This window comes from Salvelinus alpinus, chromosome 31, assembly GCF_045679555.1.
Source record: "Salvelinus alpinus chromosome 31, SLU_Salpinus.1, whole genome shotgun sequence".
NCBI lineage: Eukaryota > Metazoa > Chordata > Actinopteri > Salmoniformes > Salmonidae > Salvelinus > Salvelinus alpinus.
In genome coordinates, this window is record NC_092116.1 from 9,542,754 (window position 1) to 9,569,653 (window position 26,900).

The window sequence follows — 26,900 nt, forward strand, 5'->3', positions numbered from 1 at the left end:
CGCTGGTGGGGCTGGTGTGAGGCCCCTGGGGCCCCTTACGGAGCGTCGAGCCCAGAGGCCCCTGATCAAACAGACGGTGGCAGGACAATGGCACATGACTATGTACCTGTGCCCTTTGGCAGATGGATGTCACTGTGTCTGCCAGGGATGAACCATGCCCTAGAGACAAGGGAGCGTTGGCATAATACAGAGGGCTGCTTGGTGGTGGGGATTCAGAAAGGCAGGGATCTAGCCGTTGACCCCCAACGAGGTAGTGTAGCTCAAAAGATAATTCCAAATTGTCAATGAGGTTGAAAAAAAACATATTCTAAAACCAGATAAGTCTCTGCAGCTGTCATGAAACCCAATACGATTCACATCCAACCTAATTACAGTAGTCTACACCTGGTCCGGACAGCGACATAGACACACGACTCTTCAGTTGTACACATCTGGGGCCGGACACCTACTATTTCAAGACGCCCAAATAAACAGCACACCTCCTGACTTAAGTCTCTTCAATTTACGGTGGCTGGGGGTTACTCCACGGCTCTATCCCAAATCAAAGGCGTCACCCCGAACCGGAGATGCTGCTCAGAGCAGCTTGTTCTCTTCCTGGTAAGGGGTTCATGTATGCCGTATGTGTTGTGTGGATTAGGGGATGAAAGAATGCCACTGACTGTGAAATTGCAAGATTTTTATCAGGGTTGCAGCTGTGCTCAATCCTCAGCTTTAATCCTGCCATGGCCCAGAGAAACAACCCAAGGGGGAGTAACAGTCACAGGAAAGTGTGTGTGCGCTAAAAGTCTCACCCTATTCAGGCTAAAGTTACGGGTAAAAATGAGGTGTTGCAACATTTTTATTATTAGAGATCAAAACACTGTCACATAAACAAAATGAAAGACATTGACAGAACACAAGCTAACCTGCTCCTGGAAGAAGCTTCCTCTTTTCTAGCTGTGCAGTATGAAACATTTATGCATGATCCAGGGCCATCTCCACCACCATGCCCTGACAGGGAAGACCGAATGAACTATGCTCAGCAGGTGACAGACAAACATATGCCTCCGATTCCACGGGGTCCTGCAGCCTGAGCCGGATTATCTCCAAAGGGCTAACTGGCAGGACCAAGATGGAATGATGGGCTTTAATACATATTATTCACAAAGAGCATGGTTGATCAGGAGAATGGCACCCAGCGTGTACCCAGCTGCTTGGTTGGCAAACAGCTCTGACTGATGCCAGGGTTTCTAGACAAGGGAATCTAATTCAGCAGACAACCGTTGTGGAACGTTGTAATAGAAATGCAATGAATGGAACATACGTGATTCCTTATTCTACATGTCAGAGGGACATGTTTGTTCTATATATTACATTTCTATCTGAACGCTACGCCTTGTTCCCTGATAAATTCGTCCCAAGCCTGAGGTTTGTGTTTTGCCCTGTATTAGTAATACAAAGTAATACTAGTAATACTAGTAATACAAAGTAATACTAGTAATACAAAGACATTTTTTGTTAGACCCATTCCGGCTGCTGTATTGTGTGGCAGTGATAATGAACCACTGCTTTGGTACAATAACGTCAGTTTTCTGTCAATAGTCACCATCACATACAATAATAAAATCCTTAAAATCGTATATGGCTCCGAGGTTTATCAGATTACCCGCCCCAAACATCTACAACTAACATGAATTATATTCAATCATAGTCTTGGACCAGTGATAAACCTGTACATCACTGCTTTGTGATGCTGCCCTCTGAAGGCAGATTCCTGTACTGCAAGCAGCTGGACGGAGAGGCGGTTTATCCCCTTGTATAGATGGATGACTTTGGGGTGACGTTTCCCCTAGGTACAGATCTTAGATCAGCTTCCCCTCCCCTAAAACCTTAACCATTATTTGGAGAAATGGAAAACTGACCCAAGATCAGCATCTTGGGGCAACTTCACTACTCCAAATGAATGACTACATGTTTCATGTGATTGTTACTGTTGCCTATTTCTGCATTCATTAATTTGTGTTCAACCTGCACAAGAATATAAGAGTAGAGGAACCAGATCACATGAGCATATAGGCTCACTTTGTGATATGTACCGCCATACTAATGATACACATAAAACCTTGAAGAATATCTCTTAGAAATGCCTCAGGAGTTGAGGTCAACAGTCTGAAGGTGTAGGGTTTTTCCTTGTCCACTAGAGGGCAGAGCAGGACTTCTTATGAACTAGTATGCCCTGCAAACCTAGCACAACCCATTCAACTGATTAATAAGGTACAAATCCTGAGCAAACTGTATAGTACCCTATATTATGTAGGTGAGTTGTGTTCATTTAGTATGCATGTAACACAGACAGAATGAGGAAATGACCTACCCCATACCCCTACAGTATAACCACATAGACTGTATGAGTTATACACCCCAGATACAATTGCATGACGTTGTGAAATAAAATTATTTAATTTGAACTTAATAACTTAATGAACATAGTCGTATAACGGATATGGCCATCTTTATCACGTTACATTTACCATGTATTCAATATCTTATAGGGATGCAGGACATAGACATATTCATTTCTATCTATAAGAGCTTGGTTCTTCAGAATGGATGAGATTAAAACAAATAACTTAAATGTCTTGTTTCTTGTTTGATGGCACCTATAAGAGTATGGAAAATCGTTCATATAAATCATATGAATAAATTAATGAAGTCATTATTTTGAGCTTGTACTACTACTAGGCGTCATTACAGTCCCTGGTTCGAATCCAGGCTGTATCACATCCGGCCGTGGTTGGGAGTCCCATAGGGCTGCGCACAATTGGCCCAGCGTCGTCCGGGTTTGCCCGAGGTAGGCCGTCATTGTAAATAAGAATTTGTTCTTAACTGACTTGCCTCGTTAAATAAAGGTGACATACTGCAAAAGCTTTAGTAATTCATATGCTTAATTAACTTCACCATTTGTCTGCTTTCCAAAAGAAATTTGACTGAAAAGCAAATGTACAGCCATTTTTTAAAGTTGAAAGCCATGGCTAACCATATTTCTGAGGTCCAAGTGTTGTACATTTGCTTTTCAGTCAAATTTCTTCTGGAAAGCAGACAAATGGTGAAGGTAAGTAAGCATATTAATTACTAAAGCTGTTTTAGTTCTTGTTGATAGTTAAATCAGTCATTTTTTTAAGATGAAAGCCATGGCTAACCATATTTCTATCAACAAGAACTGAAAATATATAATCAAATTTCATTATGACATGTTTAAATTGTATTTATTGTTATATATTTCCTTGGAATTTCACCCTCTTTTTCTCCCCAATTTCGTGATATCCAATTGGTAGTTACGATCTTGTCTCATCGCTGCAACTCCCAATGGGCTCGGGAGGCCGCGCTGCTTCTTAGCACCTGCTCGCTTAACCTGGAAGCCAGCCGCACCAATTTGTCGGAGGAAAAACAGTTCAACTGACGACTCAAGACAGCGTGCAGACACCCGGCTCGCCACAAGGAGTTGCTAGAGCGCGATGAACCAAGGGAATCCCTCCGGTCAAACCCTCCCCTAACCCGGATGAGCCAATTGTGAGCCGCCCTATGGGACTCCAGGTCACGGACGGCTGTGACTACTTTTGACCAGAGCCTATACAAACACATGATATACTTACATGTTGTCCTTTAAGTGGTTTGCTGTAAAAGTCAGTCTCCACCGGCTGGCTTCCTCTGCGACATTCATTCACAGTCACATCTAACCAAGAGGAAGAAGTCAACAGGGACATCATATTAAAGTCCACTGTCAGACTTTCAAAACACCAGGGTCGCGTTCAGTAGGGCGCAATGTAGAGAAAACAATGATGGTAGTATGGTGAAGTGCATCCCTGTTTCACTCAGTTTCATAATGTTTCCGCCCATTTTCTGCCCACTGAACATTACCCAGCCTTCTCACAAACTGATCCGTTTATATTTGCACTCACGGTGATCACAGAACATGGAGGGCTTCAGAATGCAATTATAAACCAGATGTTATAAATTCGCTTTTAAGACTGAACTGGTTACTAGTGGTGGTATACTTAGACAGACCATAGCAACTACAGCGAAGAAATAGATCTCAAGCAATATGGAACCTAGAACATCAAAGCCACAGCCTTGGGGACTTTACAGCCTTCTGAGCAAACTGTTCAGAAGAGTTTATCTAGCCAACGGTTCCTTTGGGACAAACATTTCACTACTGGAGAAACTGAGGCAGGGAACGAAAAGACAAACAGAAGACACCAGTCTCTCGCGCTCTCTGAATACGAAAGGTCTTCAAGGACTTACTGGGTGTGTGATGGATGATGTTGATTTTATCTGGAGAGAGAAGAGAAAGGGTTGTTAAGCCTGTGTTACTGTACTGCATGTGGCTCCCTACTCTCTTTCTGCAATGTCACCTTTATCAAGAGATGTAAAAATGAACTCTGCCAAGATTCTCATTTGGAGACGAAACACCATCATCAAGATGAGCTGTGGGAATTACAACTACAAGCTCTTTCTATTACAAAGGGTGGCGTCATTTGATGTGTAACCAATGGGACTTGAATTAGAAGTGTAAGGACTGCCCAATCTTCTGCAGGACTTGCAGAGACATCTCTAACGCAGGTGGCCTTCATAGCTCTTGCATAATATTGTAACGCAGGCCACAAACAGTTAACTAGCTAGCTTGCCGACTAGCTTAACTAAGCAACTGTTTGTGTCAAAAGTATGTCAGATCCCTTGATATACGTTGTTCCAACGGCTTGTTTAAGCTGTAAGCTCATTGCTAGGCATCAAGGTAATGATCCCATACAGTATCTATCCCCCAAGTGGGGATTGCTTTGCTCTTCTCATCAAAAAAGGAAATCCTTTTGGAACGTTACGGTCAGAATTATGTATACACTGAATACACCAAACATTAGGAACATCTTCCTAATTATGCGTAAACCCCCCCTCTCCTTTTCCCAAAGAACAGCCTCAATTCGTTGGGGTATGGACTTTACAAGGTCTCAAAACTGTTCCACGGGGTTGCTGGCGCATGTTGACTCCAATGCTTCCCAGTTGTGGCTGGATGTCCTTTGGGTGGCGGATCATTCTTGAGACACACGGGAAACTGTTGCGTGTGAAAAATCCAGTTCTTGACACAAACCGGTGCGCCTGGCACCTACTACCATACCCCGTTTAAAAGGGCACTTAAATCTTTGTCTTGCCCATTCCCAGTCTGAATGACAGACATACACAATCCATGTCTCAGTTGTCTCAAGGCTTAAAAATCCTTCTTTAACCTGCCTCCTCCCCTTCATCTACACTGATTAAAGTGGATTTAACAAGTGACATCAATAAGGGATCATAGCTTCTACAGGATTCACCTGGTCAGTCTATGTCATGGAAAGAGCAGGTGTTCTTAATGTTTTGTATACTCAGTGTAGAAAACGGTTACCATAGACACTTTCATCGTCCTCTCGGTTGTTGATGATACTCGCCCTCAGCTGGCGTAGTTTCTCCTGTGGAGTTACAATCCATTAGACACAGCAGCCATGTTATAATACAACAAGGCATAGTTAAGCAATAAGGCACCTCAGGGGTTTGTGGTATATGGCCAATATACAATGGCTAAGGGCTGTATCCAGGCACTCCGCTTCGTGTCGTGTGTAAGAACAGCCCTTAGCCGTGGTATACTGGCCATATACCGCAAACCCAAGGTGCCTTATTGCTATTATAAACTGGTTACCAACATAAATAGAACAGTAAACAAGTAGTTTTACCGTGGTATATTATCTGATATACACACGGCTGAAATGCTGTCTCAGCCAATAAGCATCCAGTACCCAAACTACCCGGGTTTGTAATGCACAACATAACACATGCCATATACTCATTAATGAGTAGTGTTCAAAGCCTATGTCACCTGTCATGTTCACATTTCACAATTTGTGCATGCTAGCTTGATGTATTATAGCACAAACAGACTGACTTTCAGGCTAAGGCATGCCCACTAGAAAGAGCCAATAGTTGCAGTCCTGTATTCTCCTGTTGTTGACGTCTGTAAGCGGGGAAGTTGGCCCGCTGTGTATGACTTTGTCACACTGTCATATTATTGAGTCTACCTTTAAGATTGATGGCACTACTCCTAGTGAGCAGGGTCTTGAAACGGCAGACTCATTTCCCCGCATTATTACCTGTTGAATGGCGTCCATTCCCTTCTGGACCCTCTGCCAGTCACTGAACCTCTCCAGAGCCTCGTCCATACTGAGAGAGCCTCTCTTCACCTTCTCCTGCAGCTCAATCAGCTGCTCCAGCCCAGGCGGCTGGTTGGGCACAAATGTGTCGTACGTGGAGGAGATGCCGTCTCGCCCGCGTGCTACAGAATGGCAGGGAGACTTAAATCAATCCCTTTCCGCCAGATGTACAGTAACAAATCATTTTCCAGTTTGACAGAAATGATCAATGGACTATACTTATGGAATGATAATTCTATCATTTTAATGGCACTAACATTGCTCCATATACTTAGCATCACTGACCTATTCAGCCGTCAATGCAGACCTACAGAAATATACTTTTTTGACTGTTGCCTGGCCTTACCTTGCTTAGTGGGTAGAGAATACAGGGTTTCAGTATCGCTCTGTGACATCTTCTTCTGGAACACTGCAAACACACACTGCCATCAGAGACAATACAGACGTGATGAACTGACACTACAAATACTAACGCTGTGTCTTTCTCCACTACCTTTAACGAGTCTACTATTTCACGCCATTCCACAAGATGGCGCCATTTACAAACAAATAGCACAGAGGTAGACTAGTCAATGTACACAAATAGGCTGCACAACTGCATAAAAAGTGATACGTTATAATATTTACTCTAAAGTGAACGACAGAGTAAAATACGTACTAGTATGTACATTTTATTTGAGATAAAATATCCTTCTTCCAAGGTTTGGTAAAAGACATACAGATGCATGAAGCTGAATTGAATCAGACTGAAAGATACACTCAATGCTATCGATTTGCAAGTAAGTACTTAGAATGATATGTTGCTTTATTTCGCTGAGGGAATCACTTCTCTGCACTTATGGTGTTGACAGGGGTGATTGGTAATGGAGCGTCTTTAGGGTTCTGGCCCAGTCATCTCCTCAGATTTCAAAGCTTAATTTCCTTCCTGAAGATATACCCATCCACTTGTACACACAAACATACCCATATGTACTCTACCCACTAACACACTCATAGGTTGCAACTGAAATGGTACCCTATTTCCTATATTGTGCACTTCTTCAGAAAATAGGTTGCCATTTTAAATACAGACACTCCCTCATACACTAATTATCCTTCCTCCACATACGGACTACGATAGTCTTACCAGTCAGAACGGCAGGTAAAAATCTAAACTTTGTCCATTATTTCTAGCTGTGCAGTGCACTGAAGCAATAGGCAAAGTCCCAACCCTCCTCCATTTTCTTTAAGTCAGGACTTTCTTTAAAGAGATTCCCTGGTAATTTGGTCAACTTTTTTTTGTATACAGTAGTTCTGAAAGTAGCACTCGCGTGCCAAAAGTGGTCCTCGAAAATTGCGTACTATATCACATATGTGCACCACGACATCTGTCTCTTTCACTCAATGCGAGGGGCTGAAGCTAGAACTCAAAAATTGCTAGGGGGCTTGCCCACGTGGGAGAAAATGTAAGGAAAATGGCACGGCACAGCTTCAAGAAAAAAATACACTTTCAAACTAATTGAGGTAAGGCAGTAATTCTGCTCATAGATTATGCATGTATGAACTACACAGTGACACATCCAGCCCAAAGCCGGAGGTTTAAACAAATACTTTCTAATTCGCCAAAGTACCGGAACATGTCTTTAAGTCACCGTGATGCATTCATTAGTGGAGGGAGGCAATATGATCAGTGCATGGTTGAAAGACTCCACTGTATTAATGCGTGGAAATCTCTTGATCCCCCTACGCGTTCTCTCCCATCCTGTGTTGTCTCATGTCGGGGGACATGAACGATGGAAAACACGTGTAATGACCGATGCTGCTGGCTTGGCCCGAGACTGGCCCAGATTGGTTGCAGATGGCAGCCCAGGCCCAGTAGTTGGGCTTCTGTTATTGAGGCGTTTGTGATGCAGTGTAATCTGCGTTTGCTAGGCTTCAGGCTCTATGGGTAGGGCTGAAAGATCCGGGAGAAGTGGTGGTTCACACAATAACATCACATTCGTTAACAAGATAAAGACCTTTGGGGCTGTTCTACTGCAGATTGGCGGTTAGTGTTGCTTATGGAATCACATGTTTTCAAGAGTCTTCAAGTAGGACAAATAACCCTTATAGTTGATTGGAGGACCAGCCACCGCCTGACTCCCTTACAGTGCACAACAAAGACTAATGACCAAGACATAACATTTCCTCCTGTCCAACTCCAACCAAGTTATCACCTTTCCCACAAAGCACAGAGAGTTTAGGATCCAGTCCACAGCTCAAAGAGGGTAAAGGGAACTGGAAAGAAAGGCAATGTCTTTTTGGCAGACAAGAAAGAAAGAAATCAAGAACACATAAATTATTTATAAACCCTTAAGATCAGTAGCTTCATCCTCTTGTATTATTTACACAGCTCAATTGAACATTTAAGAATCCCATGCCAGCGAATCTGGATCTGTGTATTTGTAACAGTCAGTTCTGTCTTTGCCTTCACATGCAAGTTTCACATCTGCTACATATTCCCCTCTTGGTTGAGGAAATCTCCAGACTTCTTTGAAATATTTAGTGCATATCAGACCCAATTGTCTGGAACTAGCAACCAACTTCCCTTGAAGTTTACAAAAATAACGTGTTGCATTGCACTAGCTGAGATCTTCTACCGCTCATGCGCAATACTCGCTAGTCACAGAATAAGCATACCAGCAACCCAAGGTCAAGTTCAGTAGGGCACCATGTAGTTCAAAGTTTTGAAACGGAAAAAGACAATGACCATTCTCATTGGAAAAGATAATGTCGGATCTTCTCCATCTCAATCCGTTTTCTCCTGTTTCATGCCTATTGAACACAACCCAGTATTCATCGGTCTAGTCCTACCTTGAGCTATGAAGGGGGTGCTGTCCTCTTTGACGGAGGTGGTTTCGGGCCGGGGTGTGGGCGCCGGTGGTCTGTTAGCAATAACGACGGTGCTGCTGGAGGTCAAGATGGTGTCATACTCTTCATCATTTACACCTAGCGGGGCGTACAGGTCCTCCTCATCCTCCCCCACCTCATCCCCCTCTCCCTGCTGCTCTCTCTGAATGTCTGGAGCACTGGGATTCCCTGTAAGATATTTATAAACGATATTCATACATAATATGGGGTTGAATACTACTGCTAGAGAAGCAATAGCTGCATGAGTCAGGGTCAAGCACAAACCACCCAGTATGGTGCATCCCATTTTCATCAAATTACATCCACTGAATGTAGCTGTGGATTCCCGCTTTCCAGTGTGGCAATCGTAATGTCATACTAAATCAGAAACCGCATTATGGTCAGTCACTGACCCCCTGCTAGGATGACAATCTATTGAATGAACAATATGAAAACAAAGACGGCATACCACACATTGAGCTGGTTAAACAATCCAATGTGGTATCGTTCACCATCGTTCCTCCACTCACCTGCTGTGCACATCATCTCATAGATACTGCTGTCATCACTGTCCTTGCCCACGGTGAACATATTCTGTAACGACAGACCATAGAGACTGATTACTGCACTCTGCCAGCAATGCATTACATTAATACAACACAGGTTTCAATGTCATGGAACTCCTTGTGTAAAGACGCCTTATGGAAAAACAAGATTTAAAATAGTCAAATGTCACCCTCGTTCTTCTGTAAGCGCCTCCAGATTCTACTCTACTGCCTATGTTGACAGTAACGCGGAGTACAATATGTGTTTCCCCTCTGTTACTTTGTGTGTCCTGATACATTATGAAATGCTATGCTGGTTAGATGAGACCCAAAACAAACATCCCCTAGAGGATTCAATACAGTAAACAGTGCTAGGAATACCAGGCTGTTGTTTGTGGCCCTCTGCCCAATAAGATACTCAGTGCCAGAGGGGTAATCAGACTAATCAAGCGATCACAGACAATCTACCCCTATCCATTCAAACATATCATTTAGTGGCGATTCAAGGCTCAGCGTTTGATAGGGGCTGACTGTTTTGACTGTGGTAACCAGTAGAGGTGCTATTGACGGAATGCACTTCAGACAATATGCTTATTTTCCCAGCTCGCAAGTTATCGTTTTATGTTCTTAAGGTTGAACAGGGAAAAAAGTGGGACTAGATAACAACTACGACATGGGAAAAAGTTTGCTAATTCGGTCTTTCTTGTGTGACCTGAAATCAATGCACATCTTCCAAAGACCTACTGTAACACACCTGATTCAAACGGTCAAAGTCAATCCTGACGACCATGATTGGTTCATCTTTTCAACAGGTGTGTTTGTGTTGGGGTGGAAGTCAAATCGGCATAACCGGTATAGCAGCTCTCCAAGACCAGAGACTCGTTTTGTGGGAATGTTCTGAATCATACTAGTACCGATACAGAATTAGACATTTTTATGATTAACATGGAAAGCAATAAGAAAAAAAATGGTGCACTCAACTCCAAGCATTTTCCATGTGCTGTTCCTAAGCAACACAGCCACTCCATTGCAATATTACACTTCTTGATATTGCATATTATGTATTTTCTATTATGAATATATTAATTCAAGAATAACAACAGGAAGCTCAACAGATAGTTGACAAAACAAGCTCATTAAACATGGACAATCTACAGAGAATTTTTAAAAATGATGCTTTGATGTTGGACAGTAGCGAAACATGTTTCCACTTGAAGACTCTAGTATTGAGGAATTGTTATCTTATTTAGATATGTGTTTTTGGACTAAGCGCTTGAGCCAGCTGTTTGATATCATGCCATCATGGCTTGCTGACTAGTGAAACTTCACTCGAACACTGAGTACTTTGTATCAGATGTAGAAAATGTCCTTCACTGTTCTGGCTATACACATCATGTATAATATTAACTTTAATAGGTCATGTTTTAGCAGCACTGGACATGTTGCCTGTTGAACAAAAGCTGAAAGAACCACAGTCACTCCCTAACAAAGACAGGGTGACCGTTTCATTCAAATGCTATGCAAATCCTGTACAAATCCTGCAGTCTGACCGTTCGCTTATGCAAATCAAGTTGGCATGCAAAAAGCATCACAGACCCAATGAAGGGGAAACACAAGACTTCTACTGCAATTTGACCGTCAACATGGTACACTTCAGTGGAGTCCCTGGAGGATGTGCATTTAAAAGAAGAAAAAATCATTACTGCTTTTGCTCTGTAGGACAAGTCAATACAATCAGTGTGTCATTCCTCTCCCGTCTTTATAGAATGTTATTGACTCCACATTAACGTATAATAGGAGTGCATGGGCCAAATAACTAACAATTGTGGATGCACAGCTTCTAATTCATCGTTTTAAAGTTCCATTAAGCCAGCTAAATGCCTCTCACTGTAGCCTACCACTAACATGTGTTTTCCCCCCTAGTATTACATTTCACTGTATGTGTGCATGTGACATTAAAAATTTAAAGACAAATACATTGGCTGGAGAACAAAATCTCTATGTTCAGTAGGCCTGGGCCATTTTGGCCTCCTAAAGTAGCCCCTTTCTTGTGCATGTGATACCAACTGGGTTTCACACCCAGGTCTCCTACACGCCACGATTTTGTGTTAGCCCGCGGAGTTAAATACGTTTGCTCATCACATAAGCGTGGTTACCGGAACCACCTCAGTTACACTTGGGCAATTTCATCTCAGAAATAAAATAATCTAGCATGCTGTGCAACTATAAACACTTAGGTATAAATACATTGTTTCATTTAGGAAGGAAGGCCCCAAAAGGATAGCATTAAACAGTGATTATATTATAATATTACAATTAGAAAGTCGTTACAGTTGGAGCTACTAACAACCTCTGTGGTAATGTTTGTTTCTCATCTCCCTAACCGACAGTTCACAGCTCATTACCGCTGGAGAAGTGTGGTGCCTTGGAGACCGGCAGTCCCAGATCAACAGTGATCGTTAAGTAGACCCTGTGAGTGTTATGGCCGTATTCAGGAGTAGAGGGGCCATTCGTCTTGACTGTATTGACAGACAGCCTCTTGTCCCCCCAAAGCACTAATACATCATAGCTTGATTCATTGGCAGAGGGAGGGGCTGACACATGGCTAGGGGTAATAAAACCACTATGCTAACTGAGCTTGGTCCACCCAATAACAGCCCTTGGTCAGCTGAAATACGCTGACTTTTTTACATAAATTACCTGAAATGTTTCATTATACAGCACATCAAAGAGGTTACCACAGCAACCAAGATTAACCCATAGAATTGAATTTGAATCAAATGATGTATTACTCAAAACAACTGTATGTAAGAGATAATCAACGAGGGGGCTATGCATTCTATGGAAACAGACTATTGACGTGGACGGTGTGTTCCACAACATGCTAGAGGAGTGGAACTAACCTTCCACGGAGTTGTATTATTTTCCAGAGAACGCATAGAGCCCCGAGTTGATTAACCCTTTTATACCATGGCTATAATTGTACGTATTTGCAGCTAGAAATGTGTTAATTTGCAGGTAGAAATGCTTTGGCTTAAAGGGCATTCTAGAGTGTGCGCTATTTCCCTATAACTCACGGTATATCAGCACAGTAGAATTCAATGAATATAGTTAATTCTGACAAGTTCTATGTTTGAGCTGCTTTTGAAAGCAAAAGTCTAATTGAAAACATTACTGGCATTGTTGAATTTGATTTTCATAACAGCAAGCTAGGACTGATGGTTTGGTCAACTGCATTAGCAAGTCTGTTCTGTTTGGTTACCAAGGCAACTACTGTAGCTTGTTAACTTGCTAGCTACTGTACTTCAGTGGATGTTGAACACATTTCTACCTGCAAATTAACACATTTCTAGCAGCAATTTATAGCCATGTTAAAAAGGGATAATCAACTCCGGAAAAGAATGTAACTCAGTGGAAGGTCACCTTCCACGTTGTTCATTATTTTCCGTAGAACGCATAGCCCCTCGTTGATTATCCCTTACATAACTTTTGACCTCAGAACAGCCTCAATTCATCAAGGCATGGACACTACAAGGTGTCGAAAGCGTTACCTAGGGATGCTGGCCCATGTTGATCCCAATGCTTCCCACAGTTGTGTCAAGTTGGCTGGATGCCCTTTGGGTGGTGGACCATTCTTCATATACATGGGAAACTGTTGAGCGTGAAAAACCCAGCAGCGTTGCAATTCTTGACAGAAACCGGTGTGCCTGGCATCTACTACCATACCCCGTTCAAAGGCACTTAAATTGTTTGTCTTGTCCATTCACACTCAATGACACATATACACAATCCATGTCTCAATTGTCTCAAGGCTTAAAAATCCTTCTTTAACCCATCTCCTCCCCTTCATCTACACTGATTGAAGTTGATTTTACAAGTGACATCAATAAGGGATCATAACTTTCACCTTGATTCACCTTGTCAGTCTATGTCATGGAAAGAGCAGATGTTCTTAATGTTTCGTATACTCAGTGTATGGTATGTTATGATTGACTATTTACTAGGGCCCGGTTGTAGAATTCGTCAGGGGTGAACATGATGGTTTGACAGCTTTTTAAACACACCTGTAGGTTACCTCATGGATTATACTGGCATTTAGGAGTGGATTTCAGTTCATTTTAATTTATTCTGTGGAAAAAGACCAAGGAAACATCCGTTATTGCCGGTGCGTAACGATTCGGCAAAAAAAACATGGCCGCCAGCTGCTTACGGAATTATGCGTCTTCCCAAGGGAGTAACCTCTGTGGGACACCCGTGCCCTCCTCTTCCTCCGTCCCGCCGTCAGTTTTCCCAAAACACATCAGAGACAGTGAGTTTTTCAATGAGCTGGAGCAACCCGATCAAGGCGATCAGCCTTGGCTCCATCTGCAATCTCTCGCAATTAGCAGCATTGCCAGAGGATAATACACATTCCTCAGCTGTCGTAGTGTCTAAGTCTCCCATTGGGGAATCCACTTCTCTGTCTGGAGACACGGGGAGAAGCAGCTACACTCCTGAAAGTAATCCGGTCTTTACTAGACTAGTTGTGGTAGACAAGGATAAGGCTAGGGTAAGCATAAGGCAAGGCTGTTTTCTAGTACCGTTGACGTTCAGGAGAGGGTGGCAATTTACAGTTTAAATTAACTCCTACTATAACGGTATACATTTAACTATTATTGTTATACTCTTGGTTTAAAGAAAAAGTATATATCCCGGGCAGGCACAGTTGATGTGTATACAGTTGAGCCTAGGTTGGGTCTCTGTTTGCTACTCACGAGCCTGTAAACACAGGCCCATCTCTACATCTCATTTCTGTTTTTCTGTTTGCCTCCTGTGTGTTGGTATTACTGGTAAGGAATTCATTATTCTGCAACGTGCTGACAATTTGAGAGTGAATTAATATTATAATTTGTTCAATATCAGTCATGGAATTGGTGTATAAATACTGTAGAACCCAATAGACCTTTTGAGGATAGGCTCTGCTGAAAATGCTGCATCTCTTTATTGTTTAAGATGTTGCACCATTGGGGTGCCTATTCCAGTACAGTATATTCTAAATCATTTGCTGTCTTCACTGGCTAATGTGATTTCCATTGTGGAGAGCATGCATCATAAAAAGGCAAGCTCCTCTGGGTTTAGCTAATGGACATACAGATGTACAGACGCATAGCCTACCGATTACATTTGGATTGCTTGTCATTAGTGAGTAAACGGCGCACCCCCCACTCCTTTCATATCGCAGAGAGATGGGGGTTGAGCCAGGCGAGGCTCTCACCATATTATGAGAAAAAAAACATGCCATTACGCAAGAAGTTTCTGCATTAGGCATCGCATAATTGTTCTAATGTATGCCGACGACCCACACTACTCTCTCCCCGACACGCCATTGTGACTTCATGAACAAACACAGGCCTTGTAATCCTCCACCGGGGTGTTGAGACCAGAAAACGTATATGAGGCACAGGAGTGACAGATTAGAAAAGAGGAGAGAGGGAGGATAAGGGGGAGCAGAAGGACACAAATGAGCATGCTTTTCCATTACCCATCAGGGGAAAAACGGTAAAAAGTGGCGTGGTTGGGGGATGAAGGGATGGAGATAGTGGTAGCCCTGGAGGATGAGGTGACCCAGTACTCCTAAGGCTTCCACCAGCCTCCTTCCACCTCTACTGCCATGTTTATTATTTATGGGATGTCTCTGTACCGCCCCTGGTTAAGTGCATTCCTGAGTACACTGCTGTCTTTGTTGTTCACCTTCTTGACATGCAGGTTTTCAGCAGCTCGTCCAGTTGCAGTATCTTTGACGAGTAGCCATCTCAGAGAAGAATTTGATGTTTTTTTCTGTTATGAAAATGGCTGTCACTAGGAAGAGAAACCCAAAGCTTGGGCTGCTGACACAGAGCCATTAGCTACTTTCAAAGTGAATAAATCATTGTAGCGATGTCGTTTTAATGTCATATGTTAAGCAATGTTGAACATAATACTGTACTGTCTATAATGCTGGACTATTATAGCTTAAATTGACCTCTCCAAGGACCCACTCTCTGGGTGATAAAAGTCTTTCCCTCACTCTCTTCTTTCCTGGACCTCTTATCCTGGACCTCTCTGCCCTGCTCTGGGATCAGCAGCTCCTCAAGGAGGACAAATAACCTACATTTTTGCAGGCCTACCAAAGACTTAAGACTCAAAGAGTTAGTGTAGCCTGAACGGTACACTTAAGCTAACCTTCTTCAAGGACATAAGGAGAAAACAATTAGGGCACAGTCTCTGCAACTCAAGGAAAGAGCCAACAAACGGAGCAACAAGGGACACAACCCAAAGGAACCACCCAACTCAGAGGAGAGAAAAAGAGCAACAAGTCAAGAGACAACCATCTTCCCTTTTGCTCTTTCCATGCGGCCTGAACAACAGAGGCAACAGACTTTTCTCACAGACGGAGTAAAACATCCTTAATATTCAGGTCTTCTCTTCTCATCTTTCATTCCATTTCCCACCTTTCCATGATCATTCTCATTATGTTTTGTAAATACCTTGACTGTAATTAAATCAAGTAGTTGTGTTGTCTTGTTATTCTGGTAAGGAACTCCAATTGATTCTTAAAATAATTCATACCTTCAGGTTAATCAATTATTACTATACTAATTTTAGTCTTATGAGTTATTTTAGCGATAATGTATTTTTTCATAAGTCTTTTTTTTTCTTCAATACTGGTCTGGTGCCCAGATGTAATAATATATAGTAATAAATCATACATCATTAAATAATTTTGTAATTTGAGAGAATGAGAATGTTATGAATCCTTGTAATGGGAGTGCATGGTACCCATTGTACTAGGCTGCCCGTGCAGGACAATAACCACACATTACAGTACAAACATGTTCCAACCGCATGTTTTAGGAAAGCTGAGCCCGTATTCACAAAGCTTCTCAAAGTATGTTTTGCCTTTTAGAGAGCAACAAATAAGGTTACATGGACAGGCGGGGAACCTGTTCCTAGATCAGCACTCCTACTCAGACCCGAGGCATGTACTTACCAGGGTCTGCTGCAGCACTACATGGAGCTCATCGTGGCCATTATGTTGGGCGATCTCAGCGGGCGTCTGACCATGGCGGTTAGTTGTGCACAGAGCTCTTTTCGCCCCAGGACATTGTAGCAACACACCGGAGACGTCTTTAAACCCGTTCTGGGCTGCAAAGTGGAGAAGTGATGGCACGTCCTCTGGGAGCGTCTCTGGTTATGGTAGGAGATGTTTAAGTGGGTTAGGATTAGGTGCAGACAGAAACCATCCTAAAATGTAATCAGATAGATATTCTAGTTTGAGATGTGTATGCATATTCAAGTTTTATTTAACCTTTATTTTATCAGGGAGTCATACTGAGATCAATGTCTCTTTTACAGATGAGCCCTGAATTACGTAAATTACAGAAAATACACACATCAAAATAAATACAAAATGCAAGCAGAAAGAAAAACTGTCCTAAAAAACAAACACATTAATCAGTAATAAGGTCCTCAATTACCATAGTGGCACCAGAACATCAAATGTAAGAACATGTTGAAGCTGATTTACCTAACTCAGTAGAGACCAAAGCCCTATTACAAAAAGTCCCACTGTAACTAACATCCTTACTAAAGAGGGCCAACCAGCCAACCAGTACCTGCAAAACATCAGTCTCAACATCAACAGTGAAGAGGCAACTCCGGGATGCTGGCCTTCTAGGCAGAGTTCCAGTGTCTGTGTTCTTTTGCCCATCTTAATCTTTTCTTTTTATTAGCCAGTCTGAGATATGGCTTTGTCTTTGCAACTCTGCCTAGAAGGCCAGGATCCCGGAGTCGCCTCTTCACTGTTTACGTTGAGACTGGTGTTTTGCGGGTACTATTTAATGAAGCTGCCAGTTGAGGACTTGTGAGGCATCTGTTTCTCAAACTAGACACTCTAATGTACTTGTCCTCTTGCTCAGTTGTGCACCGGGGCCTCCCACTCCTCTTTCTATTCTGGTTTGAGCCAGTTTGCACTGTTCTGTGAAGGGAGTAGTACACAACGTTGTACAATATTCCTTGCATGGAATAGCCTTAATTTCTCAGAACAAGAATACACTGACGAGTTTCAGAAGAAAGTTATTTGTTTCTGGCCATTTTGAAATGCTGATGCCAGTTTTATTGCTTATTTAATCAGAACAGTTTTCAGCTGTGCTTTAAATAATTACAAAAGGGTTTTCTAATGATCAATTAACCTTTTAAAATGATAAACTTGGATTAGCTAACACAACGTGCCATTGGAACACAGAAGTGATGGTTGTTGATAACGAGCCTCTGTATGCCTATGTAGATATTCCATAAAATAATTAGCCATTTCCAGCTACAATAGCCATTTACAACATTAACAATGTCTACACTGTATTTCTGATCAATTTTATGTTATTTTAAATGGACAAAAACAAGGACATTTCTAAGTGACCTCAAACTTTTGAACGGTAGTGTACAGTATGTGAGAGTGGATTCTCGGCCCTCGCTAGCATGAAAACTAAATACAGGCACAGACTCCGTGTAGAAAATTATTTAAGACTGAGACTCTCTCCAATACAACCCAACATTGCAGAGTTATGAGCATCCTTTCAAGCACATTCTTCTCATTGACCTGCGGTGAGTTATTCACAATTTTCGATTAACAACTAAGGTTTTATATGTAAGATGGTTAAATAAATAGCAAAATGATTGATTATTATTATTTGTGCCCTGGTCCTATAAGAGGTCTTTGTCACTTCCCAGGTTGTGACAAAAACTCACACTCATTCTTATGTTTAATAAATGTATTGTATAGTGTGTGTGTGTGGAAGGCTTACAATGATGGCAAAAAAAAAACATTTGAGAGTACGGTGACCCTGGTGCTAGAGGGGGTACGCAGCTGGAGGTTGAATGTTTGAAGGGGTACGGGACTATAAAACGTTTGGGAACCACTGCACTAGAGAACATCAACTTCGTTTTACCTGCGTTCAATACTAATTTCAGGTCAATTAAGTTTTTCTGTAATACAATTAAGGCAGACTGTAGTTCAGATAGTGCCTGGTCAACAGCCTACACAACAGTATTTATCACAAAGTTACTGCACAGATGTCAAGTTAGGATTCAGGATTACTTACAAACTACAGTTCAACTTCAACATTTGGTTGTCAGATTCAAAATGGGAAATACATAGACGTATTATAGACGTATTTACTCATATATTGATATTTAAATATCATATAACATAAAATATGAATGTCAGCAGATCATTCAATTGACTGGATTGTCGAGGGGGTACAGACAACAGAACACTTACCCCCTTCGGGTGGGTCATCTCCCTGCAGTCCCTGGAAGCCTGTGGAGGGCATGGCTTCCAACAGCATGGAGGACAGCCTTTGGTCCAGCTTCTCTACCGAGGACACCTGAAGAGACTGAGATCACAGGACAGGATGCATGAGCAAAGGGTTGCAAAATTCTGGTCACTTTCACCAAAAAGTTCTTCTGCTAATGCCTCTTGATTCTGGGAATCTTCCCACCTATATTCCTGAGGAATTTTGGGAAAGTTTCCAGAATTTTGTAACGCCTAGCACACTGCCATAGTCAAGTAATTTCAGCTATGTCAAGTGCTAGACATGTGAATTAATATTAGGAATGTGTTCCTAATGCTTGGTATACTCAGTGTTTTCTGTTTTGAAGTGTCTAATTTTGATGCCTTCCTGATCCTAAGATTTTTTTATAAACTTTTTAATTCATTCCTTTTTTCTCAAAAAAGAAAACCCAATTTTGGCAGCTTGAACAGGACTGATTCAAAGGGTTGAAACTTCAGCAAATTAGGTCTAATCAACGTAAGTGTTCATGTGCATAATCAATTGGCTTTTTAAACTGAGTTGCAGTCAGCTGGCTTTCAACGAGAGGAAGTAAACAACATCAACGTCAGCAGGAATATGCTGATTCATTCCATTAATTAGTTTCTCAAATGTGTTTAAATGAATGCATGTTGTTTACCTTACATGCTTTATGTTCCTCTCTAAACCCTTTCTGCAAATCCTCCAATGAAACGGTTCAATCATAAATTGATAAATCATTTGAGTTGTATACTGTGCTCTCCTGTACATTTACATTTGAGTTATTTGTACTCATCCCCACACATTTAAAAGCATTGAATTGGTGTACGCATGGGCTTCAAAATCAGTGGCGGTCGGTGCCGTTTAAGACGAGGGAGGATGATACATTTTTTCATGAGCACGGCCTTATTTCTATTAAGGCAAATTGGATGACTGTCATCCATATTCAATTCACCCAGCTCAATGTAACAGCGATAGGTTTAGGCTACTACATTATACTCAAATTTTCCCTTTACCAATCACGAATGAAAGTTTACAACATATTTTGAGTAATCAAGGTGACAGACATTGACACATTCGATACCTCCTTGCACACGCTTTCCTGCATCTAGCTAATCTACAGTGTAATCATTAGTCCAACAGTTGGAAATTTGAGTTTCTATTGGAAAAATTCAGGTACAGTTGAAGTCGGACGTTTACATACACTTAGGTTGGAGTCATTAAATCTCGTTTTTCAACCACTCCACAAATTTCTTGCTAACAAACTATAGTTCTGGCAAGTCGGTTAGGACGTCTACTTTGTGCATGACAAGTAATTTTTCCAACAATTGTTTACAGACAGATTATTTCACTTATAATTCACTGTATCACAATTCCAGTGGGTCAGAAGTTTACATACACTAAGTTGACTGTGCCTTTAAATAGCTTGGAAAATTCCAGAAAATTATGTCATGGCTTTAGAAGCTTCTGATAGGCTAATTGACATAATTTGAGTCAATTGGAGGTGTACCTGTGGATGTATTTCAAGGCCTACCTTCAAACTCAGTGCCTCTTTGCTTGACATCATGGGAAAATCAAAATAAATCAGCCAAGACCTCAGAAAAAAATTGTAGACCTCCACAAGTCTGGTTCATCCTTGGGAGCAATTTCCAAATGCCTGAAGGTACCACGTTCATCTGTACAAACAATAGTACGCAAGTATAAACACCATGGGACCACGCAGCTGTCATACCGCTCAGGAAGGAGACGCGTTCTGTCTCCTAGAGATGAACGTACTTTGGTGAGAAAAGTGCGAATCAATCCCAGAACAACAGCAAAGGACCTTGTGAAGATGCTGGAGGAAACAGGTACAAAAGTATCTATATCCACAGTAAAACGAGTCCTATATCGACATAACCTGAAAGGCTGCTCAGCAAGGAAGAAGCCACTGCTCCAAAACCGCCATAAAAAAGCCAGACTACGGTTTGCAACTGCACATGGGGACAAAGATCATACTTTTTGGAGAAATGTCCTCTGGTCTGATGAAACAAAAATATAACTGTTTGGCCATAATAACCATTGTTATGTTTGGAGGAAAAAGGGGGATGCTTGCAAACCGAAGAACACCATCCCAACCGTGAAGCACGAGGGTGGCAGCATCATGTTGTTGGGGGTGCTTTGCTGCAGGAGGGACTGGTGCACTTCACAAAATAGATGGCATCATGAGGGAGGAAAATTCTGTGGATATATTGAAGCAAAATCTCAAAACATCAGTCAGGAAGTTAAAGCTTGGTCACAATGGGTCTTCCAAATGGACAATGACCCCAAGCATACTTCCAAAGTTGTGGCAAAATGGCTTAAGGACAACAAAGTCACGGTATTGGAGTGGCCATCAAAGCCCTGACCTCAATCCTATAGAAAATTTGTGGGCAGAACTGAAAAAGTGTGTGTAAGCAAGGAGGCCTATAAACCTGACTCAGTTACAACAGCTCTGTCAGGAGGAATGGGCCAAAATTCACCCAACTTATTGTGAGAAGCTTGTGTTAGGCTACCCGAAACGTTTGACCCAAGTTAAACAATTTAAAGGCAATGCTATCAAATAATAAATTAGTGTATGTAAACGTCTGACCCACTGGGAATGTGATGAAAGAAATAAAAGCTGAAATAAATCATTCTCTCTACTATTATTCTGACATTTCACATCCTTAAAATAAAGTGGTGATCCTAACTGACCTAAGACAGGGAATTTTTACGAGGATTAAATGTCAGGAATTGTGAAAAACTGAGTTTAAATGTATTTGGCTAAGGTGTATGTAAACTTCCGACTTCAACTGTACCTGGCACATGAAGTCCACAGGGTCTGCCACCCTGGTCAGAAGGCGAGCCATCTCCTCCATGCTGCTGTAGTACTGCAGATGGGCCTTCCCCATCGCCACCCCACTACAGTACAGTGTTACGCCCACACTTCCTGCTTGGAAGTCTGCAACAGGAAAACAAATTATATAAACTTGTTTCATAAGCATTGCGCATCATCATTTTAGAAACCATGGTGTTTTGTTGTGTGCTCTTTGACAAGGTCATCAAGTCGCTCTAGGGTCATTCCATGTCATTTCAGCACCCATGACATCTACCCTCCCAGTGTTCTGAAATTATTTGTTGCTGGAAACAGATAATATTAGCATTCCTGGGACATTATTTTGTTGACATTTTATTTGCTCTCCTTGTAATTAAGCTAATTGATTGCACTCAAATTGGCCCTTTTAATTTCTCAGATTCAGATATGATTCAACATAAATAGTACTCAACATCCGATTTGGACCAAACTTCTTCCTACCATTGAGTAAGACATGAGGAATCCCAAATATGAAAATAAATTCTGTGGTCAATTTAATGTAACAAATGGCAGCTCTCTGAGGGCTATCCGTATGGTGAAGTGGGAGCCCTTTGATCATTTTTGGCGATTCCTAACATCTTCCTCATTGGTAGGAAGAATTATGTTCCAAATCAGATGTTAGGTACTATATTTATTGAATATTATATGAATCCTGTTCATCTAATCTGTTTCTAATTATAGAAACAATTTCATAACAATCTGAAACGGTGAGGGTCGAAATCCTATTTCTTGTGCTTTTTGGAGGTGGAATGACTCTCTACAATAAGCATCAATGCCATTGAATTTGCACATACCTGCTGCGTTCACACAGAGGGTGTGTTTGTTCCAGTGGACAGGTTTCACTCTCACCCTCTGTTTACTCCTACTGAACTCAACCTCAGCATCTTTACTGGCCACAGTATCTTTTAAAAGAATGAACACCTCGCCTGGCGTCTACAGGAGGGAGAACACAAAACATAAACGTACTGTAACAATAGAAAAAGTAAATTGGTTGACATTCTGACCATCTAAAAAGCAGCTCTATTACATGTTTAAAAAATATTTAAAAAAAAAACTGTAAACAACCAAAAACCCCAAACCAATTTGAAATGTAAAAGTATGCATTTTGGATCTATATTGTTTGCATACATCTTGTTACAGTACATTTTATGTACGACTGGCTGAATAAGTCATGTCACTGAATGCTTTGATGTTGCCTCCTGACATGTTAGTGCCTCACCCCACAGGGAACTCTGGAGGGGACCAGCAGCATGTTGTTGGGTTTGGTACTGGAGGCTCCGTTAGACTGCCTGCTCTCCAACTTTTGGTTTAACTCCAGCTTTAGATCCGGTCCTGTCAACTTCCCAGGAACAGCACTGACATTCCCTGCTGCAGCCTGGTGCCCTGTGGAAGGTCCACCGACAGTCAATCCAACATTAAATACTTAGTGTTTCCCCTACCATCGTATTTGGTACCAGATGGCCTTACATTTAGGCCATTTAGCAGACACTCTTTTCCAGAGCAACTTCTCTTTTTTTAACCTTTATTTAACTAGGCAAGCCAGTTAAGAACAAATTCTTAGTTACAATGACGGCCTACCGGGGAGCAGTGTGTTAACTGCCTTGTTCAGGGGCAGAACAACAGATTTTTCCCTAGTCAGCTCTGGGATTTTTTTATTTATTTTTATTGAATATCCGAAACATACAATATACCTACAGTGAAGCCGCTCAACAACTACATCATACCAGTCATCCAACAGACTCCCATTCAGAGCGACACACAGAAGCATCCAGGGTCAATGCCCTGCTCAAGGGCACGTTGACAGATCCCAAACCGTCCAAGATCCCCCACAGTTCCCCAATAGCTATCCCTCAACCATTCAAGACCCCTCCCACAGTCCCCCCAATAATCTTTTCCCCCAATTAATTCCATTCCCCACCCTCAAGAACCCCCCCCCCCCAATGCACCAACAACCAAGAGAATGAACTTAAGAGAACAAATAAAAAGAGAGAAGAAAACAGCAAACAACAATGCAAAAAAATTAAAAATAAATACACAAAAACTAAAATAAATAAAAGGACATCTAAAATCATAACAGCAATGCCAACTGCCCATCTTGGTGTTGCTTTGGGCCTTTGTCTCACAAAATTATTTTGGCTCAAGTACTTCAATTTTGTTCGTAAATCATGAGATTCAAATATCCCAAGCAACAGTGAACATCTACATTTCTGAGTTGCTTTAAAATCTACATTTGAGTTTTACAGTAGTTTACAAAGATTATCCAGAACTGGCTGTGCGTGTCACAGCAGGATGAGACTAAGTAGGGTATATTTGGATTTGCATAAAGAGAGATAATGGCCACTGGTGATGAAAGAGGAAAGGGAGAATTTGAATGATGAGACACACCGGCAGACAAACATACCTTTTGGACTTCCCGTCCATTTTAGATCACTTAAGCAATGAGGGGGGAAAAACAATATGGATGGCAGCAGATGGTTTTGAATTTCTCAGAAAACTCTTACTGGGTAGCAGAGAGTAGAGAGTGACTCAGGAAATAATTACTGTCAAATTCCTCAGAATATGTAGTGTTCTCATGGAAACCGAGGTCAAACTGAACCCAAGCTACTGTCTAACAGAGGCAGCACTTAACTAGAGTCAGGGACATTGTGTTCCTACACTTTGTGTCCACATCTGATGCCCGGGGCAACTACCTAATTTTTGTTTTGTTTTTGGGAAACAGGATTTTGAGGGGGAAAATAGCTAACTTCCTGAAATTCTACACATTTGCCATGGTGCAAAGAGAAACATGTGCAGATGTATAGCTAATCTCATGCTGGACTATCAAAATAAAGTGACCTACATATTTTGCCATGAGGTTGAGAGAAAAATGTACTGATTTAAAGTTAGGGTGGGCTAGAGGTCTGACCTCCCATTCTTTGCTACTTTACTAACTTGAGTGTTGACTTGAGCTACAGGTATAGGCTATCTGTGATTTGACAATGCCCAGTTGTATGGAAATTGCTGTGCGGACGTAGCTTGTGCAGCAAGTCCACTAATTCGTTTCTGAGGCAATTGCTTGAAAAATCATCAAATTCAACAGATATACAGCTGAAGTCGGAAGTTTACATACACCTTAGCCAAATACATTTAAACGCAGTTTTTCACAATTCCTGACATTTAGTCCTTGCAAAGATTCCCTGTCTCAGGTCAGTTAGGATCACAATAAATTACTATTTGGAAGCATTTCCTTTAAATTGTTTAACTTGGGTCAAACGTTTCAGGTAGCCTTCCACAAGCTTCTCACAATAAGTTGGGTGAATTATGCCTACCACTGTTGTGTCGTCTGCAAACTTAATGATGGTGTTGGAGTCGTGCCTGGCCATGTAGTCATGGGTGAACAGGGAGTACAAGAGGGGACTGAGCACGCACCCGTGAGGGGATCCAGTGTTGAGGATCAGTGTGGCAGATGTGTTGCTACCTAGCCTCACCACCTGGGGGTGGCCCGTCAGGAAGTCCAGGATCCAATTGCAGAGGGAGGTGTTTAGTCCAAGGATCCTTATCTTAGTGATGAGCTTTGAAGGTACTGTGGTGTTGAACGCTGAGCTGTCGTCAATGAATAGCATTCTCACGTAGGTGTTCCTTTTGTCCAGGTGGGAAAAGGCAGTGTGGAGTGCAATAGAGATTGCATCATCTGTGGATCTGTTTGGGCGGTGTGCAAATTGGAGTGGGTCTAGGGTTTCTGGGATAATGGTGTTAATGTGAGCCATTTACCAGCCTTTTAAAGCACTTCATGGCTATGGATGTGAGTGCTACGGGTCTGTAGTCATTTAGGCAGGTTGCCTTAGTGTTTTGGGGCACATGGACTATGGTGGTCTGCTTGAAACATGTTGGTATTACGGACTCAATCAGGGACATATTGAACATTTCCGTGAAGACACCTGCCAGTTGGTCAGCACATACCCAGAGCACACAGCCTGGTAATCCGTCTGGCCCCGCGGCCTTGTGAATGTTAACCTGTTTAAAGGTGTTTCTCACGTTTGCTACGGAGAGTGTGATCACACAGTCGTCCGGAACAGCTGATGCTCTCAATCATGCCGCAGTGTTGCTTGCCTCGAAGCGAGCATAGAAGTGATTTAGCTCGTATGGTAGGCTTGCGTCACTGGGCAGCTTGCGGCTGTGCTTCCCTTTGTAGTCTGTAATAGTTTGTATGCCCTGCCACATAAGACGAGCGTCGGAGCCGGTGTAGTACGATTCAATCTTAGCCCTGTATTGGCGCTTTGCCTGTTTGATGGTTCGTTGGAGGGCATAGCAGGATTTCTTATAAGCTTCCGGGTTAGAGTCCCGCACCTTGAAAGCGGCAGCTCTACCCTTTAGCTCAGTGTGAATGTTGCCTGTAATCCATGGTATCTGGTTGGGGTATGTACACAGTCACTGTGGGGGTGATGTCCTCGATGCACTTATTGATGAAGCCAGTGACTGATGTGGTGTACTCCTCAATGCCATCGGAAGAATCCCGGAACATATTCCAGTCTGTGATAGCAAAACAGTCCTGTAGTTTAGCATCTGCTTCATCTGACAACTTTTTTATAGACCGAGTCACTGGTGCTTCCTGCTTTAATTTTTGCTTTAAGCAGGAATCAGGAGGATAGAGTTGTGGTCAGATTTACCAAATGGAGGGCGAGGGAGAGCTTTGTACGCGTCTCTGTGTGGAGTACAGGTGATCTAGAATTTCTTTCCCTCTGGTTGCACATTTAACAGCCATGATTCCGTGAAACATAAGATGTTACAATTTTTGATGTCCTGTTGGTAGGATATTCATGATCGTACCTCATCTAATTTATTGTCCAATGGTTGTACGTTGGCAAGTAATATTGACGGGAACGGCAGCTATCCCACTCGCCATCTGCGGATCCTTACGAGGCACCCCGCTCTGTGTCCTCTGTACCTGCGTCTCTTTCTCTTGCCAATGATGGGGATGTTGGCTTGTCGGGTGTCTGATGTACATCCTGATGTACCTCTGCTTGTTGAAGACAAAATCTTTGTCTAATCCGAGGTGAGTGATCACTGTCCTGATATCCAGAAGCTCTTTTTTGCCGTAAGA

General features: G+C 42.1%; 1 protein-coding gene across 1 annotated transcript in view; it reads right to left on the minus strand.

Annotated features, from left to right (window-relative positions):
- Positions 1-820: 820 nt before the first annotated feature.
- Positions 821-26,900, minus strand: part of LOC139561399 (B-cell scaffold protein with ankyrin repeats-like) — a 30,407-nt gene continuing 4,327 nt past the window's right edge. Inside the window, exons 3-15 of the mRNA XM_071378457.1 lie at positions 23,040-23,203; positions 22,615-22,753; positions 21,765-21,907; positions 18,921-19,035; positions 16,635-16,831; positions 9,611-9,674; positions 9,045-9,269; positions 6,559-6,621; positions 6,153-6,334; positions 5,414-5,477; positions 4,282-4,311; positions 3,633-3,712; positions 821-2,639 (exon numbers count right to left, since the gene is read on the minus strand). Coding sequence (XP_071234558.1) covers positions 2,610-2,639; positions 3,633-3,712; positions 4,282-4,311; positions 5,414-5,477; positions 6,153-6,334; positions 6,559-6,621; positions 9,045-9,269; positions 9,611-9,674; positions 16,635-16,831; positions 18,921-19,035; positions 21,765-21,907; positions 22,615-22,753; positions 23,040-23,203 — 1,496 coding nt within the window. The 3' untranslated portion in view covers positions 821-2,609. The remainder of the gene's footprint in view (positions 2,640-3,632; positions 3,713-4,281; positions 4,312-5,413; positions 5,478-6,152; positions 6,335-6,558; positions 6,622-9,044; positions 9,270-9,610; positions 9,675-16,634; positions 16,832-18,920; positions 19,036-21,764; positions 21,908-22,614; positions 22,754-23,039; positions 23,204-26,900) is intronic.